This window comes from Pecten maximus, chromosome 7, assembly GCF_902652985.1.
Source record: "Pecten maximus chromosome 7, xPecMax1.1, whole genome shotgun sequence".
In the NCBI taxonomy this organism is placed as follows: domain Eukaryota; kingdom Metazoa; phylum Mollusca; class Bivalvia; order Pectinida; family Pectinidae; genus Pecten; species Pecten maximus.
Genome location: NC_047021.1, coordinates 29,310,071 through 29,336,687, shown reverse-complemented (window position 1 = coordinate 29,336,687; position 26,617 = coordinate 29,310,071). Strand labels below are relative to the sequence as shown.

General features: G+C 36.9%; 1 protein-coding gene across 28 annotated transcripts in view; it reads left to right on the top strand.

Moving 5' to 3' along the window:
- LOC117330500 (muscle M-line assembly protein unc-89-like) overlaps positions 1-26,617 on the top strand; it is a 54,410-nt gene that overhangs the window by 9,363 nt on the left and 18,430 nt on the right. For 10 of the 28 annotated variants that reach the window (XM_033888820.1, XM_033888822.1, XM_033888845.1 and 7 more), the window contains 31 exons: positions 234-266; positions 1,438-1,558; positions 2,074-2,252; positions 2,481-2,601; positions 3,220-3,398; positions 3,717-3,837; positions 4,097-4,275; positions 5,092-5,212; positions 6,391-6,569; positions 7,304-7,424; positions 8,083-8,261; positions 8,602-8,713; positions 9,020-9,198; positions 9,817-9,928; positions 10,240-10,418; positions 10,741-10,852; positions 11,166-11,344; positions 11,532-11,643; positions 11,967-12,145; positions 12,329-12,440; positions 12,751-12,929; positions 13,268-13,379; positions 14,813-14,991; positions 15,808-15,919; positions 16,649-16,827; positions 17,600-17,720; positions 21,021-21,199; positions 22,207-22,327; positions 22,651-22,883; positions 25,590-25,710; positions 26,111-26,295. In XM_033888820.1, coding sequence (XP_033744711.1) covers positions 234-266; positions 1,438-1,558; positions 2,074-2,252; positions 2,481-2,601; positions 3,220-3,398; positions 3,717-3,837; positions 4,097-4,275; positions 5,092-5,212; positions 6,391-6,569; positions 7,304-7,424; positions 8,083-8,261; positions 8,602-8,713; positions 9,020-9,198; positions 9,817-9,928; positions 10,240-10,418; positions 10,741-10,852; positions 11,166-11,344; positions 11,532-11,643; positions 11,967-12,145; positions 12,329-12,440; positions 12,751-12,929; positions 13,268-13,379; positions 14,813-14,991; positions 15,808-15,919; positions 16,649-16,827; positions 17,600-17,720; positions 21,021-21,199; positions 22,207-22,327; positions 22,651-22,883; positions 25,590-25,710; positions 26,111-26,295 — 4,530 coding nt within the window. Of the gene's footprint in view, positions 1-233; positions 267-1,437; positions 1,559-2,073; positions 2,253-2,480; positions 2,602-3,219; positions 3,399-3,716; positions 3,838-4,096; positions 4,276-5,091; positions 5,213-6,390; positions 6,570-7,303; positions 7,425-8,082; positions 8,262-8,601; positions 8,714-9,019; positions 9,199-9,816; positions 9,929-10,239; positions 10,419-10,740; positions 10,853-11,165; positions 11,345-11,531; positions 11,644-11,966; positions 12,146-12,328; positions 12,441-12,750; positions 12,930-12,954; positions 12,980-13,267; positions 13,380-14,812; positions 14,992-15,807; positions 15,920-16,648; positions 16,828-17,599; positions 17,721-21,020; positions 21,200-22,206; positions 22,328-22,650; positions 22,884-25,589; positions 25,711-26,110; positions 26,296-26,617 lie in introns of all 28 variants that reach the window. The other 18 variants (XM_033888837.1, XM_033888821.1, XM_033888823.1 and 15 more) reach the window with 17 other exon arrangements.

The following is a 26,617-nucleotide window of genomic DNA, read 5'->3' as shown; positions in this document are numbered from 1 at the left end:
GTGGTCAGAATCAGTTAGAAGTTTGGTTCTAAAATATCAGACTCCTTAAATAATCAATTTGACCATGTGCCAAGTTTTTTTTTTATAAGATGATTGGGTTGATTACCACAGCTTTACATACTCTTCATCATGATGTTTGAGCCACAGTAAGTTTGATGTAAGATAGAGCCACAACTCATGTAGGTAATCACAATCTCATGGTGTACCTATATATATATATATATATATTTCAGCTGCTGCAGCAAACCTTTCTTTGGCAGGAGTTAGTAAGTTAAGCATAAGATGCTGCTTTAGCTACAAACACATTAGTGCAGTAATAAGGTTCTGAACATAATAACAGAGCTTGTTTCCTCTATATGCTAATCTATATTTGCTTCAATCTGGGTTTTTTTTCTTAGTAAGTTTTATTTCTTTTTGCCATTATCAGCATTAAACTTTTGTGCTGCTGTTGCTGTTGGTTTCCGTGTGCCTATCAGTTGCATTTAATAAGGTTATGTCCATCAAACGATCAAAGATTGGGATGGACTCTGGTATACTGAAAATGGTGTCCCGGCCATCTACCCATCTGTTTTTCTGTAAACAGATGGTTGTCCAAAATTATTTATGTACTACTAATACTTTTGATCCCAACCATTTCTGATGAAACTTGGTACTTTAATTGGTATTTAAGGTAATTAATTTGCAATTTATTTTCATTTTGTTGATTTTTTAGAGTTATGCCCCTTTGATGATAATTCTAGATTTGGAAAATTTCAAAAATTATTTCATAGGTGGAAGCTCTATTTATTTTTCCCATGTGGATCATGTCTGCATAAAACAATAACTCAAAAAAAAGCAGTTTGTACTGATGTTAAACTATTTTTTTTAGATCATTAGAAGTATAATTGTTTCTTACGTCACCATGAGATTTATTGGTGCTAATCAATATAGAGAATTGGTGACAATCTTATTCTACTGCTGATAAAGAATTAGCTTTTATGTAAAATCAAGTTCCTGTGATGCCAGGTTACACTAGTGTTGTGTTTATTTGACTGCTAGCTAATGTACCCACTGCTTAAACTAAATATAACTGCTTATGTATTTCTCTTGCTTTACAGATATATAACGGTTGATTTTTGTATCCTAATATAATCTTAGTCATGATTTGTTCTGTATTCAGGTAGCCTAATAGATATTTTTTGAAATTTTGTGAAAAATATTGTTTATTAACTGCAACTCAATGTTTGAAACCCTGTTAGTTGGACCTTTATTGTCAAATGTATCTTATCATATTTATATTAATATTTAAGGTTAACACAACTTTTATTGAGAATATGATATATTTGGTAGCTTTGAAATCATAGTCAATAAAAGTAAAGTGATTTGGTGAGATCTGTGAGAATTTCTCATTCTTTGAAATTTGGTATTCATGCTTTAAGTGAACGAAAACACTTACAGAGCCAGAGAGAGCCCCTACAGTAAAGAAAGGGTTGGATAAGGAATATTCCTTTGTTACCACGGATACCAAGGCCAAACTACAGTGTGAAGTGGACGGTCACCCCACACCAGATGTCTTATGGTAATAATTCATATAATTCTTCACAGTGGAGCCCTGATAATACAGACACGATCATTTCCATTGAGTGTACTGACAAATTTTGTGTAGAAAAAGAATATCTATATTCTAAAACATTGGCTGGACAGATCGAGGGACAACCAGAATAATGCAGGTGCATGGTTGTGTTATTGAGGCACAGTTTGAAACTTAACCCAGAAAATGAATCTAGAATCTACTCAATTTATAACTGGTAAACATACTTTATGTATCCTGCAATAAGTTCATTGTGTAAACACATTTACACTAACTCAAAATGGTTGTAAGTCCCCCGACCAAGGGGGAGGGCTTCATTCCTTGAGAGATTTGATCAAACTTCACACAATGATAAATTTCAGGGTTTTTGGGTCAATGCCATCTTCTTTGTTGAATCAGCAAATTCTTAGATCAGACACTAAGCCAGTTTTTGTCAGCCTTGTCTTTGAGGATGTCGTAATGTTCTTTTACATACTGTTAAAATGTAAAATGTGCTGTACCAGGAAAAAGGACGGGAAGACCTTGGTCAATGGAAGCAAACATGGCATTGAATGGGATGCAGCCTCTGGTAAAGCTACCCTGAAGTTCAAGAGTTTGACTGAAGCAGATTCTGGTTGTTATGAATGTTCAGCTTCATCTACCGCTGGCTCTGTGTCAAGTTCTGCAAATATTACTGTCAAAAGTAAGTCTTGTGATTAAATCAATTAACATTTATTTGAACTCTGTGATACTGACTTATGAGAATTATTTCCCCTTGTATAAAGGAGCAAAATGTCAAAACTTCATTTTGATAAAGATGGTTTTCGCTGTTGGTCAGTGAATGCATCAAATGGGTCAATCATGTTGAAAATGTTGACATTTCCATTGAGAAAATACTTTAGTATTCTAACCAATTTGTTGATTATTGCAGAGCCTGAAAAGAAACCAACTGTTGTGGACGCTCTGAAAAAAGAATACAGTTTTGTAGAGACCAAAGAGACTGTTCGTCTTCAGTGTAAAATGGAGGGCAATCCATGTCCTGAGATCTCATGGTCAGTGTAGTCCCTGTTGTATTTCATATTTAGTTGTCAAACATATTTAAAATTCTTTTTACATGTCTGTCTGGAACTGAACATGTCCTGATTTTGTGATTTATTTCCTGGCTGTCATCCTAAGACCCAGGTGAAAATCACACTATGCCTATAGCCTATTTGAATAAAGAAGTGGAAGTGTGATTTCCACCTGGAGATGCCTGGCTATGTATCAGCACTTTTTCATCCATCCCATAATTACCTTCCACCAGACTTCATCATATATTATGAGAAGATGAAATGTTACAAATGATTGTAAAAAAGATATTAGCAGTGTTAAAAACCAATTGTGAGTTAAATGTAGTATAGCCAAGTCAAACTGCCTCAGTAGGCTTTGGAGGAAACTCAAAACCGGCCAAAAGAAATGTCAAAATCTGGATAAGGATGTGCAGTAACTTTGTAATTCATTAAATTTTGTAAATATCAGTATTATATATTTCAAAACTAAAGTAATACTCAATGTCCCTTTATATACAGAGTTATGGCCCCTTTTTTAAATTTTGATACCAAAGTTCCCCCAGGGTATAAGAAGTCTGTGTATTTATTGCTCTGACCATCACCTAACTTTTCTGTTTTTAGGACCAAAGATGGGAAGGCATTAGGAGCTTCAGAACAAATGACATTTGAGTGGAATGCCAAAACAGGAGTAGCAGCACTTGTCTTTAAAGGAGTCAGTGTGTCAAACACAGGCAAATACGAGTGTGTGGCCAAGTCTTCAGTTGGGACAACCAAATCTGCTACAACAATGACAGTTAAAGGTTAGTACAATGTATATCCCAGATCACGGTCAGAAAGCCCAAAATGTTTAGGAAAAGAAGAAGAAATATAAAATGCTGATGCAGTTACAATTTTAAAAAATCAGTTTTAATTCCATAACTTTACAATGGAGACTTATCCATCGATCTAGTCATCCAAATATGCATATGTGGAGATTTACTAGACTGATTGGTTCGATATACACATGTTGTTGTAGGAGGAAATGTCCCTCCATGTTGTCAGTTTTAGGTGACAGATTATCTAACTTATGTTAGTGTTTAAGGGGACATATTCACAATCCATGAATATTTTTTTTTCAGAGCCAGAAAGAGCCCCCTCAGTTGTGGAGCCACTGAATAAAGAATACAATGCTTTGGAGTCTGATGAAAATGTCTGTCTTAAATGCAAATTGGATGGAAACCCAGTTCCTAAAATCTCCTGGTATGTGATTGCTTCATACTTTAGTCAAAAGTTGTGATATTTAAGTTGTTGTTTCTAATGATGTATGTCATTTGTGCAATTAATTTTCGTCATGTATGGTTTAAGACAGAAGTCTTTTTCATTGGTAAGTAATATGTAGGATACTATATTACTATTTTATATTAAATTTTTCATGAATCATAAAAAAAGAAATCGTTTTTCTGTTTCAACAAAATCAAGCAGCTATCTAAGTCATTGGTATGTTTTTGTTTTGTTTCAGGACAAAAGACGGTAAGAAACTGTCAGCCAGTGACAACGTTAAAATGGAATGGGACGCTGCCACCTGTACAGCTTCTTTAGTATTTAAGCATCCGAAATCTAGCGATTCTGGAAATTACGAATGTGTAGCAAAATCTTCTGCTGGTACAACAAAATCTCCAACCACACTGACCATCAAAAGTGAGTAGAAATCTATCTTGTTCAAGGTCATACTCAGGGCTATTTCAGTAAAATATCTCAATGGGGACTTCAGAAAAAAACCGGAAATGTTCCTTCTTATATGGTACCATTTGAACAAAAATTGTCTTGGTGGTCACTGTTTTATAAACCAGGAGTCCTTCTGTAGAGTAAATATTTTACTGGAATAGCCCTCAGGAAGCATACCTGTATAGGATCATCTTTATGCTGTTACAAAGGTTGCTTGCCAGAGCAAGTGGTTGCCATTGAATATGGCGGAAGTTTGGAAACATACAGTATTTATTTCAGATGTGTGTAAAATCTTGTGGAAGATGCCCAAGGGATTCATCGACAGACTTGAGGCACAACAGTTTATCTTTGTAAGGGACACACATTTATTTTCCCTATGGATGTCAACAACAGAGAGCTTTGTGTCAAGTTCAAACTCTCAAATCTCCTTGAAACATACAAAATGTAACTCAACTTAATTTTAAACAGTCCCTATATGTTACAAAAACATTCCCATTACATTGACCAGCATATATGGGGTGCATTTTGATGTGCTGACTGTTCGCAGTTATATGGAGATTGCATATAAGCATCAGAACTATCGGGGAATATACCATACAACTGGGAGAGGAATTACTTTTGCACTTGTTGCTCTACAAAGGAAACAGACACTTTGAAAAGCTCATGAACAGTTTTCATTTGCTGTGTTTACAATATGATTCCTAATGATATTCACACAAAATTGATGATTCTCATTCCAAATTTGATTGGCACAGAATCATTTTTCTGTAGTAATTTCTTGCCTTCCAGAACCAGATGTTATACCAACTATTCAGAGGCCTCTAGAAAAGACATACACCACTGTAGAAGGTGGAGAGTCTCTGCGGCTAAAATGTCAAGTGGATGGTTACCCAAGTCCTCATGTGACCTGGTACGATATCTGTTGTCTGTCGTAGCGAAGTCACTATGTTCTGTTTGTCATAGCGTGGTTGCTATAAACTGTCAGTCGTAACAAATCATTATATACTGTCATAGCGTAGTTGCTGTATACTGTCTGTTGTAACATTGTGGGTGTATGGTTTTTATTATGGCATAGTCGCTATATACTATCTGTCATAGCATATTTGCTATGAACTGTCTGTCGTAACAAAGTCGTTGTAAACTGTCTGTCGTAGCTTAGTCACTATATAATGTCTGTTTATGGTTTTTATCATAGCATAATCACTAAAGATTATCTGTTGTACAGTAGAAAAACTAAATTTCTGTCGTACTTTAGTCAATTTAATGGCGTCTGTCTTATGTAGTAGCTTTCTGTATCACACTGTAATCTACATAAGCTAATTGTTGTATCGTCATCTGTCACTTTATACTGACCATCATAGTTAAGACAATCTATGATTTCTGGTGTAGTTTAGTTACTAATTTGATGTCTATCATTGTCTATCATAGCCCTATGATTTCTGTAAAAGCATTGTTGCAAAATATTATCTTTCGTTCAGTAGCATAGCCAGTCTATACTTTCTTGTCAAACTCAGTATAACTACTGCATGACACAATCAACAGTTCATAATCACTGTATGATAACAAAGAGGGAGTATCTAGAAAGAATATTTTAATTAACATTAAGAGAGGGTAACAAACTGAGATGAATATAGAAATGATTAGAAATTAAAAGACTTTACTAGATTAGCCTAATGGATTTTGACTTGTATGAAATTAATTGATAGTCATAAAATTAATCATATCTGAATGCTTCTGTGTGAAATTACAAAACTCAGTACTCTCACTACTTTGATAATATTACATGTAAGACATTGCGTCAGTAAGATACTGTTAATTTTGTGTATTAGGAGGTTGTCATTTCATTTTTTCACCTTCATTGATTAACTAAAACTATCAATGCTGTAGAAAATTATTCAATGTAACCAAATTTAAAATTAATTGGAATGAAAATCTTAAAAGTAGAATTATGCTTGCTATCAGTGAAATTTGTAACAGGTATCAGATGTGTTAGATACTTGATGCTATAGTGATCAGAAATATTGAAAAATATTCCATTGATAATTTAATTCCTAGTGTATTTGATAATAAACTGTGATATAAATATAGGAAAAAAGATGAGAAAGAGGTTGTCCTTGGTGATAATGTTGCTATGGAGTGGAACCCTGAGACTGGTAGCGCCGCCCTAGTGTTCAAACAGCCAATGTGTGAGGACTCTGGTGACTACCAGTGTGTGGCCACTTCACCTGTGGGTACCACAAACTCTCATACCACACTTACTGTCAAAAGTGAGTAATAAAATATTCCAAAAACTCTCACAAAGTTGGTATTCATATAACTCACAAACTCTCACAAAGTCTGTATTTATATAACTCACAAACTCTCACATTACACTTTAAAAATTTGTATTAAAGACAAAAATCAAAAAGGTAAAATCAAGCAATGTCATCGTCCACCTTGATTATAAGGACTGCAGTGGAATAAATACATCCCATCTTGATCAATAATTAGATCTGCTGATGATTTTCTTCATAAAAGGTTTATGTTCAATCAATACTGGTCATCCTGACTGTTGAAATTTTTTTCAAAACATCCATGAGTTGATAACACAACTGAAATAAAACATTAACAGTAAATGATATAGTCAAGCATTACACAATATATTTTGGTGTATCATTGCCTTTTGCTAAATATATATATGTCATTATATGTAGATAATGTACAAAATTAATTCCTTATGAAGGAAAAATAAAAAAAACAATAAAACTTCCAACGCTTTTCTGCTAGGCTTTTCTATCTTATACACAGGGGCTTGGCACGATTTTCCAAATGATAGTCCATATATATATGTATATGATACTATATACATATATATATAGACTGTCATTTGGAAAATCGTGCCAAGCCCCTGTGATCTTATAGGCTTCAAGGCAGAAAGGCCTTGTGGAAAGTCTTGAAGTTTTATTGTTTTTTTTTTCTCTTTCATTATATATATACTAAGAGATGTTCATGCACATTACAGAACCAGAAAAAGTTCCGTCGGTTGTAGAACAGTTAGACAAGGTCTACGATTGTCAGGAAGGAGGCGACAGTGTCCGTCTTACATGTCAGGTGGAGGGCAACCCCAGTCCCACCGTCACATGGTACGATGCCTGTTAGTCTAGTGTTGTGTGTCTAGTGTTGTGTGTGTCTGTAGTAAAACACACCTAGAATAGACTTGTCTGACCATCAGTTGATAACTATGTGGTTTGTCCATACTAATTATCTACATTGTGTGTGTATGATGTACTGGTGGTGTAGAATACGTCGGTTACATAGTTCTGGTACAAACATTTCTGTTTATATGTTGGTCAACACGACTTTCACCTAATCTTCATGTTGTAAACAGAATAAGCTGACAGGCCTTGTTGTACGTTTCTGTATCAGACTTGTAAAGTCTGTGTCAGTGTGCTACTGTAAGAGTTTGTCTCTAATGTCATATACCAAAGCTTGATACTTGTTTTCCCCCCCCCGAGTTGTTCCACTGTGTTTCTATTGAGCTTCATTAATCAATGTTCATATATAGAAAATGTTCTTTCTACTTATAGATATTGTAATTAGCTGATTTATATTAAATATGATATCATTACAAATTTAAAAACAAGAGACTTACAAAAAGTGAAGTGTCTTCAATTTAATCAAATTTGTATATCAATTATTTATGAATTAACATAAATACATCTGTATAATCAATGAAATAAATCTGTCAGAAGAAGATTTGGTAAATTTTAAAACTGATTATTCTCAAATGAATGATGATAGGCTAAAAGATGGAAAGGAGGTTACTGCTGATGGGAATATAATAATGGAGTGGGACCCTGAGACAGGTAGCGCCGCCCTGGTGTTTAAACGACCAACATGTGAAGATTCTGGTGACTACCAGTGTGTGGCCAAGTCACCTCTTGGTACCACAAACTCTCATACCACACTTACTGTCAAAAGTGAGTACTCAAAATATACCACAAACTCTCACACAGCACTTACTATTAAAAATTCTCAGTGTTGTGTGAGTACTTGAATTGCCACAAACTTTCAAATGGCACTTGCTGTTAAAAGTGAGTACATAAATATATGCAAACTCTCACCCACACTTAAATGACACTGTTGAAATTGAGAAGTGCACTTTAATTATACTACTAAACCGATTTGTTTAAAAAGTGTTAACATATGCAACTTAATCTTATAATGTATATCAATTAAATCTGAGAATTTTATATAGTATGTAGCAAGAACTAGTTACATTAAATACAAATTCACCACTGTCTCTGTGCTGTATTACAGAAGTACCTACGGTGGTTAAACCACTCAATAAGGCATATGAGCCTGTAGAACGAGACCAAAATGTCCGTCTTGTGTGTAAACTGGACGGAACTCCAGCTCCGGAGATCACATGGTACGATTCTGAGTGGCATGTTGGTGTCTAGTCATAGTGATCGATGTGGTACACTTGTGTAATGTGTTGTGTCTGTAGTCTTGGATTTTAATTTGTTTCTTTCAATAGTGAACCTAAACAATGTCTTTATCTACAGAAACATTAATAGTGAATAGAATTTGTTTAAAGCTACTTTGTTGATTTATATGATAAGTGAACGCCTCAACATGTGAACATTTTAATTCTAAGGAAAACATCTCTGTACTGTGATTTTCTTCCTATAATCATAATTGACTGCTTTCAAGATGTGTATAAATCTAATGTTAGGCTAAAAGATGGTAAAAAGATTGTCCCTGGTGAAAATGTTGCTATGGAATGGGACCCTGAGACTGGTAGCGCCGCCCTAGTGTTCAAACAGCCAACATGTGAGGATTCTGGTGACTACCAGTGTGTTGCCAAGTCACCTCTCGGTACTACAAACTCTCACACCACACTTTCTGTCAAAAGTGAGTACTCAAATATTCCACAACTTCTCATTTAACACTTACTGTCAAAAGTGGGTACTTGAATATACCATGAACTCCCACACAACACTTACTGTCAAAAGTGAGTAATCGAATATACCACAATTAAACTCTCACATAGAATTAACTGTCAAAAGTGAGGACATATTCAGATGTACCACAAATTCTCACACAAAACTTAGTATCTAAAGTGAGAACTAAAATGTATACCACGATCTCTCTAACAATACATACGTTCATAATTCTGTATCGATACATACTACCGCTCATACATGAGCTAGCTAGATTTTGTTCAAATTATGATACTCAAATATTCCAAATTGTCAAAAGTGTCAATAAACACATGCAAATATATATTGTTATGCATATTAATTTAACTTTGGAAATTTGTAGGCATATTATTTGTCATATACCATTCTATGCAGTAAGCATTTTCCAAGAATAAGAAATCTTGTAACAATGCAATTCCTGGTATCATTAATCCATGATCTGTACATGTCTTAGACGTTACAGCTAGATTCGATACAAATTCACCACTGTCTCTGTGCTGTATTACAAGATTCGATACAAATTCACCACTGTCTCTGTGCTGTATTACAGAAGTACCTACGGTGGTTAAACCACTCGATAAGGCGTATGAGCCTGTAGAAGGAGACCAAAATGTCCGTCTTGTGTGTAAACTGGACGGAACTCCAGCTCCGGAGATCACATGGTACGATTCTGTGTGGCATGTTGGTGTCTTGTCATAGCGATCGATGTGGTTCAATTGTGTAATGTCTTGGTGTCTCTAGTCTTATATTTTAGTGGTTTTTTCGAAAGTGTACGTAATCAATATATTTATCTACAGAAAAATCAATGGTGTATAGAATTAGTTTTCAATTTTTGCATTCCTGTATTTCAATTGTGTATCTTCTTAAATTATGTGAAAAAATACAAATCTAAGAGAAATTTCTATGTACTGTCATAAAGCAGTATTTTTGTAAAAACCAGTCTTCATTATATATATATACAATCTAATGTTAGGCTGAAAGATGGTAAAAAGGTTGTCCCTGGTGAAAATGTTGCTATGGAGTGGGACCCTGAGACTGGTAGCGCCGCCCTAGTGTTCAAACAGCCAATGTGTGAGGATTCTGGTGACTACCAGTGTGTGGCCAAGTCACCTCTTGGTACCACAAACTCTCATACCACACTTACTGTCAAAAGTGAGTACTTAGATATACCACAAACTCTCACATAGTATTAACTGTCAAAAGTGAGTACTCAAGTATACCACAAAATTTAGCACAATACTTATACCTTCAAATATACTTCTTTCTCATACATGAGCTAGCTAGATATTCACATGTTCCAAAAGCTTTTAGATAATACAAATTGTCAAAAGTGTCAACACATCTACAAAAAAAATCCTATAATGACCTCTGTCTCTGTGCTGTATTACAAGATTCGATACAAATTCACCACTGTCTCTGTGCTGTATTACAAGATTCGATACAAATTCACCACTGTCTCTGTGCTGTATTACAGAAGTACCTACGGTGGTTAAACCACTCAATAAGGCATATGAGCCTGTAGAAGGAGACCAAAATGTCCGTCTTGTGTGTAAATTGGACGGAATTCCAGCTCCGGAGATCACATGGTACGATTCTGTGTGGCATGTTGGTGTCAGTTAGCGTTAGATGTAGTACAATTGTGTAATGTCTTGGTGTCTGTAGTCTTACATTTTTGTTTGTTTCTTTAAATAGTGTACCTGATCAATGTCTTGACATACTGAAAGGTTTATGTTGAATGGAATTTGTTTCCAATTTTTGTGTTTTTCCATTTCAATTTTGTATCTTCTTGAATTATATGGAAAAATACAAATCTAAAAGAAATTTATATGAACTGTGATTTACCGGGGCTATTATTTTAAGTACCAGTCTTCATTATATATATATACAATCTAATGTTAGGCTGAAAGATGGTAAAAAGATTGTCCCTGGTGAAAATGTTGCTATGGAGTGGGACCCTGAGACTGGTAGCGCCGCCCTAGTGTTCAAACAGCCAAAGTGTGAGGATTCTGGTGACTACCAGTGTGTGGCCAAGTCACCTCTTGGTACCACAAACTCTCATACGACACTTACTGTCAAAAGTGAGTACTCAAATATACCACAAAATTTAGCACAATACTTATACCTTCAAATATACTTCTTGCTCATACATGAGCTAGGTAGATATTCTCATGTTCCAAAAGCTTTTAGATAATACAAATTGTGGAAAGTGTCAACACATCTACAAAAAAATCCTATAATGACCTCTGTCTCTGTGCTGTATTACAGAAGTACCTATGGTGGTTAAACCACTCGATAAGGCATATGAGCCTGTAGAAGGAGACCAAAATGTCCGTCTTGTGTGTAAACTGGACGGAACTCCAGCTCCGGAGATCACATGGTACGATTCTGTGTGGCATGTTGGTGTCTATATAGTCATAGTGATTGATGTAGTACAATTGTGTAATGTCTTGGTGTCTCTAGTCTTACATTTTAGTGTTTTTTTCGAAAGTATACGTAATCAATATATTTTTCTACAGAAAAATTAATGTTGTATAGAATTAGTTTTCAATTTTTGCATTCCTCAATTTCAATTGTGTATCTTCTTAAATTTTGTGGAAAAACACAAATCTCAGAGAATTTCTTTGTACTGTCATAAAGCAATATTTTTGTAAGAACCAGTCTTCATTATATATACAGTATATATATACAATCTAATGTTAGGCTTAAAGATGGTAAAAAGATTGTCCCTGGTGAAAATGTTACTATGGAGTGGGACCCTGAGACTGGTAGCGCCACCCTAGTGTTCAAACAGCCAATGTGTGAGGATTCTGGTGACTACCAGTGTGTGGCCAAGTCACCTCTTGGTACCACAAACTCTCATACTACACTTTCTGTCAAAAGTGAGTACTCAAATATACCACAAAATTTAGCACAATAATTACCTTCAAATATACTTCTTGCTCATAGATGATCTGGCTAAATATTTACTTATTCAAAAGTATTACACAATTCAAATAGCCAAAAGTGTCAACACATCTACAACAAAATCTTGTAATGACCTCTATTTTTGTGCTGTATTACAGAAGTACCTACGGTAGTTAAACCACTCGATAAGGCGTATGAGCCTGTAGAAGGAGACCAAAATGTCCGTCTTGTGTGTAAACTGGACGGGACTCCAGCTCCGGAGATCACATGGTACGATTCTGTGTGGCATGTTGGTGTCTAGTCATAGTGATCGATGTGGTACAATTGTGTAATGTCTTGGTGTCTGTAGTCTTAGATTTTAGTGTTTTTTCAAAAGTGTACATAATCAATATATATTTATCTACAGTAAAATTAATGTTGTATAGAATTAGTTTTCAATTTTTGCATTCCTTCATTTCAATTGTGTATCTTCTTAAATTATGTGGAAAAACACAAATCTGAGAGAAATTTCTATGTACTGTCATTAAGCAGTATTTTTGTAAGAACCAGTCTTCATTATATATATACAATCTAATGTTAGGCTGAAAGATGGTAAAAAGATTGTCCCTGGTGAAAATGTTGCAATGGAGTGGGATCCTGAGACTGGTAGCGCCGCCCTAGTGTTCAAACAGCCAATGTGTGAGGATTCTGGTGACTACCAGTGTGTGGCCACGTCACCTGTGGGTACCACAAACTCTCATACTACACTTACTGTCAAAAGTGAGTACTTAGATATATGACAAATTCTCACACAAAACTTACTGTCAAAAGTGAGTATATATAAATGTACAACAGTCAAACATTACCAAATGTGTAAACACATGCACCAAAAACTGCTCAAGATGTAGGGAAAAAAATCTTGACATGAAGAATACAGTCCTTTTTAAATCAGAATTTATCTAAAATTTCTAGAACAAAATTATGCTGTAACAATATGTTTTCAGTTTTTTCTGAAATGTCCTTCTACAATGGACCGTACTTGGGTAGAGACTGTATTAAGATAAACCTCTGATACTATTGTATTATTTCAATGTACAAAATATACGGTTTCCTTTCAGAGCTTCCCACTATAATTGAAGCGTTAGAAAAGTCTTACGATACTGTAGAGGGGACTGAAAGTGTCCGCATTGTATGTAAGATTGATGGAAGGCCTCGCCCTGAAATATGCTGGTATGATGGACGTTGTTGAATATTGTACTGAATCATTGGTTTTGTAATGGGTGCATGATGCTGACTTTCTCTTGTTGGTTATGCATACGCATGTGTAATTGTAGTCTATCAATTCATGCCTGCTTCTTGTTCAGGGATGGGTTGTTCTGGTTCATGTAGTCTGCCAAAGTATGCCACAACATCAGTTTTTTCAATTATGCCAGACTCCTTTAGATAGACATTCCAAAGTATTAATGTTTCTGGTAACTTTTTGTTTTGTACTGGGATTTGTTTTGTTGATACCTGCTTTAATTTGGTGGCTTGTAAATGTATTGTTTTTGGGAGATGTTGCTAAATATATTATGCTTGTATTTGGTCACTAAAAGAGCTGTTTGCCTCTCTGTGTCTTTAACAGTGATTACACAATCTGTGTTGTCTGTGTATGGTGACTGGGTGATGTCATATATAACATTGACATTACCTGGTATCATATTAATTATGCCAGATTCTTATATAGAGATTTTTGCAGTCTGTCAGTTTATGCCTAGATGTAATCAATCAAATTATGCCTGCTTCTTGTATACTTTGATGATTTATGCCTAGATGTACTGTAGTCTGTCAAATTATGCATGACTCTTGTAGTGGGTATATAGATGTGTTATATAGGGTGCCAATTTATGCCTGCAACTGGTACCTATATATCTGGATGTTGGTTCTGTTTATGCCTACTTCTTGCACATAGAAAATGTTGCTATATGTCAAATTATGCCTATATATGAGTTTTGTCAATGTATACCTGACTCATAGAGATTGATGTACTTTGTCAACATTTGCTATATGTCAAAGACTGTTTTATGGCTGTTTGTCCTGTACTGGTACATGTTTCTGGGAAATGTTACTGATTTTTATCAAATAATGCCTGCTTTCCGTAGCTTATTGTCAGATATGTTGTTTCTGGGATATTATATGCTTGTATTTGGTTGCTGTATCAACTAAAACAGTTTGTCTCTCTGTAAATGTCTGTGTCTATAGAACAAGTTCTAGTGTTGTCTGTTTGTGTATGACTGGCTGATGTACATGTAATCTATAATGTTGACTGGCAGGGTCCACCAGCCATCATTCGTGTCTACGTAGAGATTAGTACATGTAACACCAGCAGTTAGATGGAGCATGATATTGTTCAAAAATGGAATTTTCTTTTACGAGTAAGAATTGCATCAAGAAAAATGATTTTAACTTTTCGATGAATTTCATTCTCATCAGAAATCATATTCAATGGAAGGATCATTAATGTTCTTATGAGTGATAAGCACATTTTTTAGAGTTTTGGTCATCAGTAATATATAATAGACTTGTCATTGAGTAAAAAGCAGAAATGATTCAACATAAATACCATCATAATATTTTGAACTTTTGTAAATGTGAGTTATGACGGTGGATTTTACTTCTACAAGGTTAAAAAATGGAAAGGAGATTACTCCTGGTGATAAGTTATCGGTGGAATGGGATACAGAAACTGGTAGCGCCGCCCTGGTGTTCAAACAGCCAACATGTGAGGATTCTGGTGACTACCAGTGTGTGGCCACGTCATCTGTTGGTACCACAAACACCCAAACCACACTTAATGTCAATAGTAAGTTATGTAATTAATTCAGTTCAGTAACAGGATGTTTATCGGAATGTTGTACATGTACAACAGTACTATACAAATAACAAATGTAAACAATACTAGACACATCCTAAATCACATTGAATCACAATGAGAAACAAATTACACGTTTAGGGAAATAAAACATCTAGTGTTCCCTTGATATTTTAAGACAGCTCCAGGAAATATCCTCAAATGGTCTATAGCATTGTACGTTAATTTGAAGATGAAATTTGAAAAAAAAAATTAAACCATGTAATCTAAACCTCCAAAAATGCAATTGATTGACTGGACTCTCTTGACCTCTGTGTAATATTATTTCAAGTTTGTGTAAACCACGAAAGCATTCCGACATCTGGACGCAACGAAAAGGACATAAACAATCGCCAGCGGTTCTGGGGACTGACGGGTACGACATGGTTCTGGGGACTGATGGGTACGACATGGTTCTGGGGACTGACGGGTACGACATGGTTCTGGGGACTGATGGGTACGACATGGTTCTGGGGACTGATGGGTACGACATGGTTCTGGGGACTGATGGGTACGACATGGTTCTGGGGACTGATGGGTATGACATGGTTCTGGGGACTAATGGGTACGATATGGTTCTGGGGACTGACGGGTACGACATGGTTCTGGGGACTGATGGGTACAACATGGTTCTGGGGACTAATGGGTACAACATGGTTCTGGGGACTGATGGGTACGACATGGTTCTGGGGAGTAATGGGTACGACATGGTTCTGGGGACTAATGAGTACAGCACTATTTGATTGGTCGTTTGGGTATTCGTTTCAGAACCACCTACCATGACAAAACCTCTGGAAAAGAGTTATACATGTAAAGCTGGCGACAAGAATTTACGTCTTGCTTGTACTGTGACGGGAAAACCGAGCCCTGAGGTGTCCTGGTAGGATACATGTGTACTTTGTGACCCTCTAAACCTTAGCTTGTCTGCTTTTAGTTGCTACACTTAGGTCTTCTGCTTCTTCGTCTCCTTTACACCAAAATTAAAATGTGTCTATACAGAGATGGGTATTCAACTTTATTGTTTTCACTTTCCTAAGTTGCTTCTAAGTTGCTTATTTGCTTTCATTGTTGACTTGTACTGCAGTGTTTTGATTTTCAACTGATTTTTCAGTTAAGGGGAGATAACTTATTTCCCTGTTCTTTTGTTTAGTGTCTTTTTGTTTTCTTTTATTCTGTCTTTAATTATTTATTTTTCCTTTTGCTTTGTGGCTGTAATGATGAATCGTGAAAATTTTGTTTGATATAGTTGAGAGATTTGTTTGATTTACTTTCCTTAGTCTTATAGACTTCACCTGGGTAGTTTTATTTTGTATTTTTTCCCTTTTTCTGACATATTTCTGCTTTCTGTGTGCTTCATACTGTAGAAGTTTGGACAGTTTTTAATTTGTGGAACTTTAGTATCTTAAATAGTTTTATTCTATTGTTAAATAAGATTGAATTTGATATTCATTTTTGTATATATTCAAATCTTTATAACAATAACTCATTATACAAAAATTTGGATTATCATTATTAATTGATGATATATGCTTTGCTAATGATTAAAAATAAAGATGATGACGCTTTCAAGATCTAGTGTCATATTAAAATCTTTATACCATAACACTAGGTCAAAAGGTGGGAAGAAAATTAAATCCAGTGATGACATCACAATTGAGTGGAATGCTACCACTGGTAGCGCCGCCCTGGTGTTAAAACAGCCAACATATCAGGACACGGGTGAATACCAGTGCGTGGCCACGTCACCTCTTGGTAGTACTAGTACCTCTACTACTATTAAGGTGAAAAGTGAGTACTTTGGGGAGTCGACATATCGCACAACATTGGATGGTTGTAGTAGCATTTTCCTTTTATAGAAATGACATTTGTACACATACATGATACAAACACATATTTACCTGCCATATTTGTTTTATCAATATATACTCATGAAATGTATCTGGACATACATTTGACACATGAAACATTTATCATGCACACAAAGCAGTAATTTGGTAGTTTTCTCATAACAACAGGTAAGTATAATTTCAAACATGTTTTAGAAAGCATTATATATACATGATTACTTGTAATATTATTATAACTATTGAATATTAATTAAAAAGGATTAACATCACTTTTGATTTTCAGAATCACAATTAACACACAAAATTGAATTAATTTGTTTTGATGGAAGGTTTGTCCCTTCATTGACCGTTTTGAGTTAGTGGTTAGTATATTTTTGTTGCCATATCAACTGTTGGTATTATTCTAATTGATGGTTTCTAGTTTATCTTGTTTTTAGTAGAAGAACTTGTTAATTACTTCTTTAAGTCATTAAGTATCTTTAAGTGTGATTTTGAATTTTGATGTTAGATTATCAATAACAGAATGCTGCCATATGTACCTTTTAGGATTTTACCATTTACAGAGATTTTCCCGGTAAAAATGTTTGCATCAAGGTAAAACATCATGAAGATGTCTATAGACAAAGTCCATGATCAGAAGATGAACACTCGTACATAGATCAAAACCTGGATCGTTGTAGTTGAAATTGTAAACATCCATTACTCCCTTGTAGAACCAGAGAAGAAGCCGGCCGTTGTCCAGCCGTTAGACAAAGAGTACAACTTGACCGAGACCAAGGAGACCATCACACTAACATTCAAGGTTGACGGGAACCCTGTACCGGAGGTGTCATGGTAACAGTTTACATAACTGTACCATCAGTCTGTCCCACACGTTACTACAACATTCCCCTGTCCATCAGTCTGTCCCACACCTTACTACAACATTCCCCTGTCCATCAGTCTGTCCCACATCTTACTACAACATTCCCCTGTCCATCAGTCTGTCCCACACCTTACTACAACATTCCCCTGTCCACCAGTCTGTCCCACACCTTACTACAACATTCCCCTGTCCATCAGTCCGTCCCACACCTTACTACAACATTCCCCTGTCCATCAGTCTGTCCCACACCTTACTACAACATTCCTCTGTCCACCAGTCTGTCCCACACCTTACTACAACATTCCCCTATCCACCAGTCTGTCCCACACCTTACTACAACATTCCCCTGTCCACCAGTCTGTCCCACACCTTACTACAACATTCCCCTGTCCACCAGTCTGTCCCACACCTTACTACAACATTCCCCTATCCATCAGTCTGTCCCACACCTTACTACAACATTCCCCTATCCACCAGTCTGTCCCACACCTTACTACAACATTCCCCTGTCCATCAGTCTGTCCCACACCTTACTACAACATTCCCCTGTCCACCAGTCTGTCCCACACCTTACTACAACATTCCCCTGTCCACCTGTCTGTCCCACACCTTACTACAACATTCCCCTGTCCATCAGTCTGTCCCACACCTTACTACAACATTCCCCTGTCCATCAGTCTGTCCCACACCTTACTACAACATTCTCCATGTCCACCAGTCTGTCCCACACCTTACTACAACATTCCCCTGTCCACCAGTCTGTCCCACACCTTACTACAACATTCCCCTGTCCATCAGTCTGTCCCACACCTTACTACAACATTCCCCTGTCCACCAGTCTGTCCCACACCTTACTACAACATTCCCCTGTCCATCAGTCTGCCCACACCTTACTACAACATTCCCCTGTCCATCAGTCTGTCCCACACCTTACTACAACATTCCCCTGTCCACCAGTCTGTCCCACACCTTACTACAACATTCCCCTGTCCACCAGTCTGTCCCACACCTTACTACAACATTCCCCTGTCCACCAGTCTGTCCCACACCTTACTACAACATTCCCCTGTCCATCAGTCTGTCCCACACCTTACTACAACATTCCCCCTGTCCACCAGTCTGTCCCACACCTTACTACAACATTCCCCTGTCCATCAGTCTGTCCCACACCTTACTACAACATTCCCCTGTCCATCAGTCTGTCCCACACCTTACTACAACATTCCCCTGTCCACAAGTCTGTCCCACACCTTACTACAACATTCCCCTGTCCATCAGTCTGTCCCACACCTTACTACAACATTCCCCTGTCCATCAGTCTGTCCCACACCTTACTACAACATTCCCCTGTTCCATCAGTCTGTCCCACACCTTACTACAACATTCCCCTGTCCATCAGTCTGTCCCACACCTTACTACAACATTCCCCTGTCCATCAGTCTGTCCCACACCTTACTACAACATTCCCCTGTCCATCAGTCTGTCCCACACCTTACTACAACATTCCCCTGTCCATCAGTCTGTCCCACACCTTACTACACATTCCCCTGTCCACCAGTCTGTCCCACACCTTACTACAACATTCCCCTGTCCATCAGTCTGTCCCACACCTTACTACAACATTCCCCTGTCCATCAGTCTGTCCCACACCTTACTACAACATTCCCCTGTCCATCAGTCTGTCCCACACCTTACTACAACATTCCCCTGTCCATCCAGTCTGTCCCACACCTTACTACAACATTCCCCTGTCCATCAGTCTGTCCCACACCTTACTACAAACATTCCCCTGTCCATCAGTCTGTCCCACACCTTACTACAACATTCCCCTGTCCATCAGTCTGTCCTACACCTTTACTACAAGCATATCCCCTGTCCATCAGTCTAGTCCCACAACCTCTTCTACTAACATTCCCCTGTCCATTCAGTCTGTCCCACACCTTACTACAACATTCCCCTGTCCATCCAGTCTGTCCCACACCTTACTACAACATTCCCCTGTCCACCAGTCTGTCCCACACCTTACTACAACATTCCCCTGTCCATCAGTCTGTCCCACACCTTACTACAACATTCCCCTGTTCATCAGTCTGCCTACACCTTACTACAGCATTCCCCTGTCCATCAGTCTGTCCCACACATTACTACAACATTCCCCTGTCCACCAGTCTGTCCCACACCTTACTACAACATTCCCCTGTCCATCAGTCTGTCCCACACCTTACTACAACATCCCCTGTCACTCAGTCTGTCCCACACCTTACTACAACATTCCCCTGTCCACCAGTCTGTCCCACACCTTACTACAACATTCCCCTGTCCATCAGTCTGTCCCACACCTTACTACAACATTCCCCTGTCCATCAGTCTGTCCCACACCTTACTACAACATTCCCCTGTCCATCCAGTCTGTCCCAACACCTTACTACAACATTCCCCTGTCCATCAGTCTGTCCCACACCTTACTACAACATTCCCCTGTCCACCAGTCTGTCCCACACCTTACTACAGCATTCCCTGTCCACCAGTCTGTCCCACACCTTACTACAACATCCCCCTGTCCATCAGTCTGTCCCACACCTTACTACAACATTCCCCTGTCCATCAGTCTGTCCCACACCTTACTACAACATTCCCCTGTCCATCAGTCTGTCCTACACCTTACTACAACATTCCCCTATCCACCAGTCTGTCCCACACCTTACTACAACATTCCCCTGTCCACAGTCTGTCCCACACCTTACTACAACATTCCCCTGTCCATCAGTCTGTCCCACACCTTACTACAACAATCCCCTGTCCACCAGTCTGTCCCACACCTTACTACAACATTCCCCTGTCCACCAGTCTGTCCCACACCTACTAACAACATTCCCCTGTCACTCAGTATGTCCCACACCCTTACTACAACATCCCCTGTCTATCAGTCTGTCCCACACCTTACTACAACATTCCCTGTCCCCATAGTCCGAACAGCAAAATTTGGGCGACACTGGAGCATTGTTTAAGACTTCACTAGATATCTTATAAATCAGGAATAGCAAACCTTGGAATTAACAATTAAAACTTCTTTTCAAAGTTCCCCAAAAAATGTTAGAAGTAAAGTATTATAAACTTATCTACCTGAGGAAAAGTTACATTATAACCTTGTTTTATCAATAGAATGATGTATTCTATATCTTTGTATACTATTCTCCACTTTAAATGCTGTGCCTATTCTGACATAAATATTCATATCGATCTTCATGTTTTGTTTTCAATGTTAAAAGGTTAAAGGATGGTAAGCCATTGGAAGCTGGTGGAAACATCTCGTTTGGCTGGAACGCTGAAACTGGATCAGCAAGCCTGATTTTCAATGGTGTTAGTGTGGGTGATTCTGGGAAATATGAGTGTGTGGCCACCTCCACCATCGGAAAAACCACCTCCAGTACCACCATTGCTGTCAAAAGTGAGTACAACTACCACAGTTAGCATATAAAATATAACGGAATTGTCTCCGTTGATGATCTATGTTACCTCAGACATTATACCCGTGATTTGTATCAGAATTATCTCCCTTGTCAAAGTTCCCCAAAAATGTTAGAAGTAAAGTATATTTAAACTTATCTACCTGAGGAAAAGTTTTCTAACATTATAACCTTGTTTTATCAATAGAATGATGTATTCTATATCTTAGGTTAAAGGATGGTAAGCCATTGGAAGCTGGTGGAAACATCTCGTTTGGCTGGAACGCTGAAACTGGATCAGCAAGCCTGATTTTTAATGGTGTTAGTGTGAGTGATTCTGGGAAATATGAGTGTGTGGCCACCTCCACCATTGGAAAAACCACCTCCAGTACCACCATTGCTGTCAAAAGTGAGTACAACTGCCACAGTTAGCATATAAAATAAAACAGAATTGTCTCCCTTGATGATCTATGTTACATCACACATTATACCTGTGATTTGTATCAGAATTGTCTCCCTTGATATATGTTACCTCACACATTATACCCGTGATTTGTATCAGAATTATCTCCCTTGATATATGTTACCTCACACATTATATGTGTGATTTGTATCAGAATTATCTCCCTTGATTTATGTTACCTCACACATTATACTCGTTATTTTATCAGAATTATCTCCCTTGATGTATGTTACCTCACACATTATACCTGGATTTCTATCAGAATTGTCTCCCTTGATATGTGTTACCTCACACATTATACTCGTTATTTTATCAGAATAATCTCCCTTGATGTATGTTACCTCACACATTATACCTGGATTTGTATCAGAATTATCTCCCTTGATATATGTTACCTCACACATTATACCCGTGATTTGTATCAGAATTATCTCCCTTGATATATGTTTCCTCACACATTATTTTTTGTGTTAAGTTTATCTCACTTGATGTATATTACCTTTACACATCATGCTGTAATTTCTTATTTTCTAATTTATTCTTCAGAGCCAGAAAAGAAACCAACATTTTCTACACCTCTACAGAAAGAAAACAACAAGAAGGAAGGAGATGAAAACTTTGTGATGACTTGCACTGTAGAAGGCAATCCTCCTCCTCAAGTTTCATGGTAAAGCATTATTAGATGTTCACTAATTTCTTCAATATTTAAATTATTAATTCTAAAGTATGAGCAGTGCTTTAAAAATGTAATGAGTGAAATACCATAAACTACTGTCTATAACCTGTAATAAACCCAGGGAGTCAACACATAATATTTTGACTCAAATTAGGGGTTGTCTTATTGCAGGACAATGAAAAAGTCTTTATTATTTTGTACTTTTATAGATAAATACAGTATGGTGATTCAAAGAACATCTACCGACATGTTACGTATGTTGAATATGACATTATGGCCCCATTCTACATTTATTTTAACTGTTGAATTTACAGGATGAAGAATGGAGCTAAACTGGAGGCAGACGACAACATCAGTGCACAGTATGATGCGGAAAAAGGCACAGCGTCCTTGACCTTCAAGGTGCTGTCATGTGCTGACGCTGGGAATTATGAGTGTGTGGCGGTGTCATCTGCTGGCACTGGAAAGTCCAAGGCATCCTTGACAGTCAAGAGTAAGAAATGTTTCTCACCCACAACAAATCAGGCATTCATCACATCGCACCAAGGTAAGCGCTAGCAAAGGTGTATACCGGCCCCGAGTGTCTCCAACTATTCTTATCAAAAATAATGTTTCCTTTTATTATGCAGAAACTACAATTTATGATTCCATACCATGAAAAGTCACTGATACATTCAACATACAGTTTGTTTTAGTTTTTCTTTTTAAGCTAGATGTCCATCATAGTTTCAAATTTTTAGGTGTGAGGATATATTGGGTTTATATTAAAAACTTTGCTCTGTAGGTTTTATAGGGCATAGATATATCTACGGTTGATCTTTGTTATCTCAAAGTCAAAAGGTCAATGACAAACTTGAGAAATCCTGAGTATTCAGGGTAACAGAGTATATTTTATATTGAATTCTTATTGTTAGAACTGAATATTTACTTCGGGTTATGCAGTGATTTTAAGTTATCAGAGATTGAGATAACAAGGTTTGTCTGTATTTCCATGTTGTGGCCTTATACAGTCAAATCTCAAACCATCGTTTCAACTCTGATAACAACGCACACACTGCAAATATATTTCAAGATTCTCAGTCCTCATTTCTTTTAGTTTTGACAGTTTCTATGAAAATTAGTGTCCATATATATTCTGAAAGTGTAATATAAAAGTAAAATTGATAGATTTTGCAAGTCTTATAACAATAACAATGAAATTTATGTCAATATATATATATTCTATAAGTTGAATATAATATATAAAAATTACAATGGAGTTTAAGTGACTGATGAGATTTATTCCTCCATTCTTTCCTCATATAAAATTTCCTCTCGTTCCATGGTCTCGTATGTTTATGACAGCTTTTTTCTCTCCAGAGAGCTAGACCTTGCTTAGCTTATTGGTGAAATGAGTTGTCTGTACTTAAGTAAATTCCTGAAACTTTGTAGAATGTACCAAAATTTTCTGTTGGAATCTGTAGTTCTCTCTGCATAATGACATCTGACCTTTCCTTTCAATGGTCCCAAACTTTGAATTTCACTTACCAATAAAAATTAAAAAAGGACGCTTTCTTGGAGGCTGCCATCACGGTTAGCGGACCACATGGTAACACCTTTGTTAGACGCAAGGAGCCCTGTATACCTCAGTGTAGAGATAACTCCAGTGGCTGGTAATGGTTGAATGATTGCCCGACACCTGACCTTTCCTCATCTGTATATTGTAAGCCTTTCCTCAATCCTAATTGTCCTCTTGTCATTATTTATGCTTTAAATTTTATGTTGAATATTCATGTTGCCGATGTTATAATTTATTGCTTTGACTGTACACTGTGACTTTTGTATATGTATTGAATTACCTCTGTGTCTGTAACTTGCACATTTTATAAATATTAGAATGCTATGCACATATTGTGTAATATTTTGTTGATGTAATATTAGTTGTGGCTGTGTGTCTGTTGCTTTATTCAAAGTGGACACTTGCAAGCACCTCTTAAGATTTGTGAACACCTCTATATGAACACTTGTGAGCACCTTTGTAACCAAACTCACAAGCAGAACAACTCTGTACACACACTTGTAAACATCAATTTGCACACTTAGTAGCATTTCTGTAGTAGTTTGCACACTCAGTGCACATGTATGTACACTTATGAAGACCTGTATGCACACTCACGAACACCTGTATGCACACTCATGAGCACCTGTATGCACACTCATGAGCACCTGTATGCACACTCACGAACACCTGTATGCACACTCATGAGCACCTGTATGCACACCTGTAAGCACTTCTGTAGTACACACACTGATGAACACCAGTATGTACACTCAAAAGCACCTGCATATACATATACACACTTGTGAGCGACTGTACACACGTTCATGAGCTCAAGAAATCTGACTCATGCAGTCACCTCTGCTGCGGACCAGAATAAACCTGTTTTTATCCAATAAGCATCCAAGAATTGATCATGTGATTTACAATTGAGTCAATATTTATGTATGTCTGCTATTATTTAGCCGGCTGTTCCTTCATTTTGCTTTCTCAAAATCATGCTATTGCTTCTGCTGCAATAATGAAATGACATAGATTTCTTCTGATAGCTATGGCATGGTATCTGTATTGTCCTGGCTTATTGTAGTTTTCAAAGCATGAGCAAGTTAGTGATTTATATGTAGGCTTCTATTGTGATGTCTGCTTCTATAATGCTGTAAATAAACATGTCAGATGATGTTGGTGATGGTCGTTTGTGTTGATGTTAATTTTTCTTTTTCAATTAACACTGAATTTTAGGTACAATCTTTTTAGCAGAATTATAGCAATTTTAGAAAATTATATATATTTTTTCTTTATCATAATTTACCACTGCTTATCCTTGGTAAGTCTGTCCGTCTGTAAGTCCGAAATATACAGACATTTTTCATTTGGTATAATTATAATAAAACAGCCATCCCAAAAGTAATAAGAGAAAGTTAACATAATTGCTACAATACTTAGACTACAAATTTCACTGTACATTTCAATGGTCAGATTTCAGTTTTAAAAGCCTATTTTGACACTCTTTTAACAAGAAACAAGATCCATGGATTCCTTAACTTTCTGAGTGGCATAATTGTATGTGAAATCATATGTGGTCTAATATATGAATGAGAGAGAAACACATTTGTCACTTATCAAGAAAATTAATATACCTATTAATATAGGGAAAATATTGCTTCCATAAGTTGTATATTACATCATGTATGACTGATATCTAATTACTTATGACAGTGCCGGAGATCAAACCTAAATTCTCTAAGGAGCTGGACGAGACATACAAAGTCCTAGTAGGGGACAAGAATGTCACCCTGGCTTGTGTTGTCGATGGCAACCCCTGTCCTGATGTATCCTGGTACGTTGTTCACCATGTTATATACATTTTGATATATTCAGGGCCGGAAGTGCTAGAATAAGAGAATTAACAATAAAATATTTTTGTCTGCATTCACATATACTGTAAACAAAGATATTTTAGAGGTAGTCTTATTTTAACACTTTTTTGCGCTGAAAATACTCCGCTTAATTTTAATTGTGCTAATTAGTATTTCTGTACTTTGTTTTCAACAGCAAAATTGTGGATGTGAAAATTCATTAGTTTGCTGAATTGATTTTAATTAAATCTGATGATGCACTATTTTGACTACAGTTACTGTATTTTATTATTAATTGTCATTGAAATAAATTTCTTTTAAAGCATAACATGATCATTTATGAAGTAGTTTTTCAATATTTTATCTGGCTTTTGATGTCAGGTACAAGGACGGAAAGAAGGAAAAGCTTGTGGATACAACTAATATGAAGATGAAGTTTGATCAGAGTACAGGCAATGCGTCCCTTATCTTTAGCAGTGTCAGTTTGTCAGATGCCGGAAGTTACGTGTGTCTAGCAGATTCTGCTATTGGAAACAAGAGGAGTGAGACGTCTCTCAAGGTCACAAGTAGGTATCAAGGTCACAAGTAGGTGTCAAGGTCACAAGTAGGTATCAAGGTCACAAGTAGGTGTCAAGGTCACAACTAGGTGTCAAGGTCAAAAGTAGGTGTCAAGTTCACAAGTAGGTGTCAGGTCACAAGTAGGTATCAAGGTCACAAGTAGGTGTCATAGATAATTTACTTTGCTCTGTCTATTATGACACATCTGTACTGACTCTATTGTTTTTACACCTTTCCGAAAAAAATTATGGTGTGTATATATAATTCCATTTATTTCAAACTGTTTTGTGCTTCAGGGTGTCATAGTCAAAGTCATGGTCAAGGTCATAG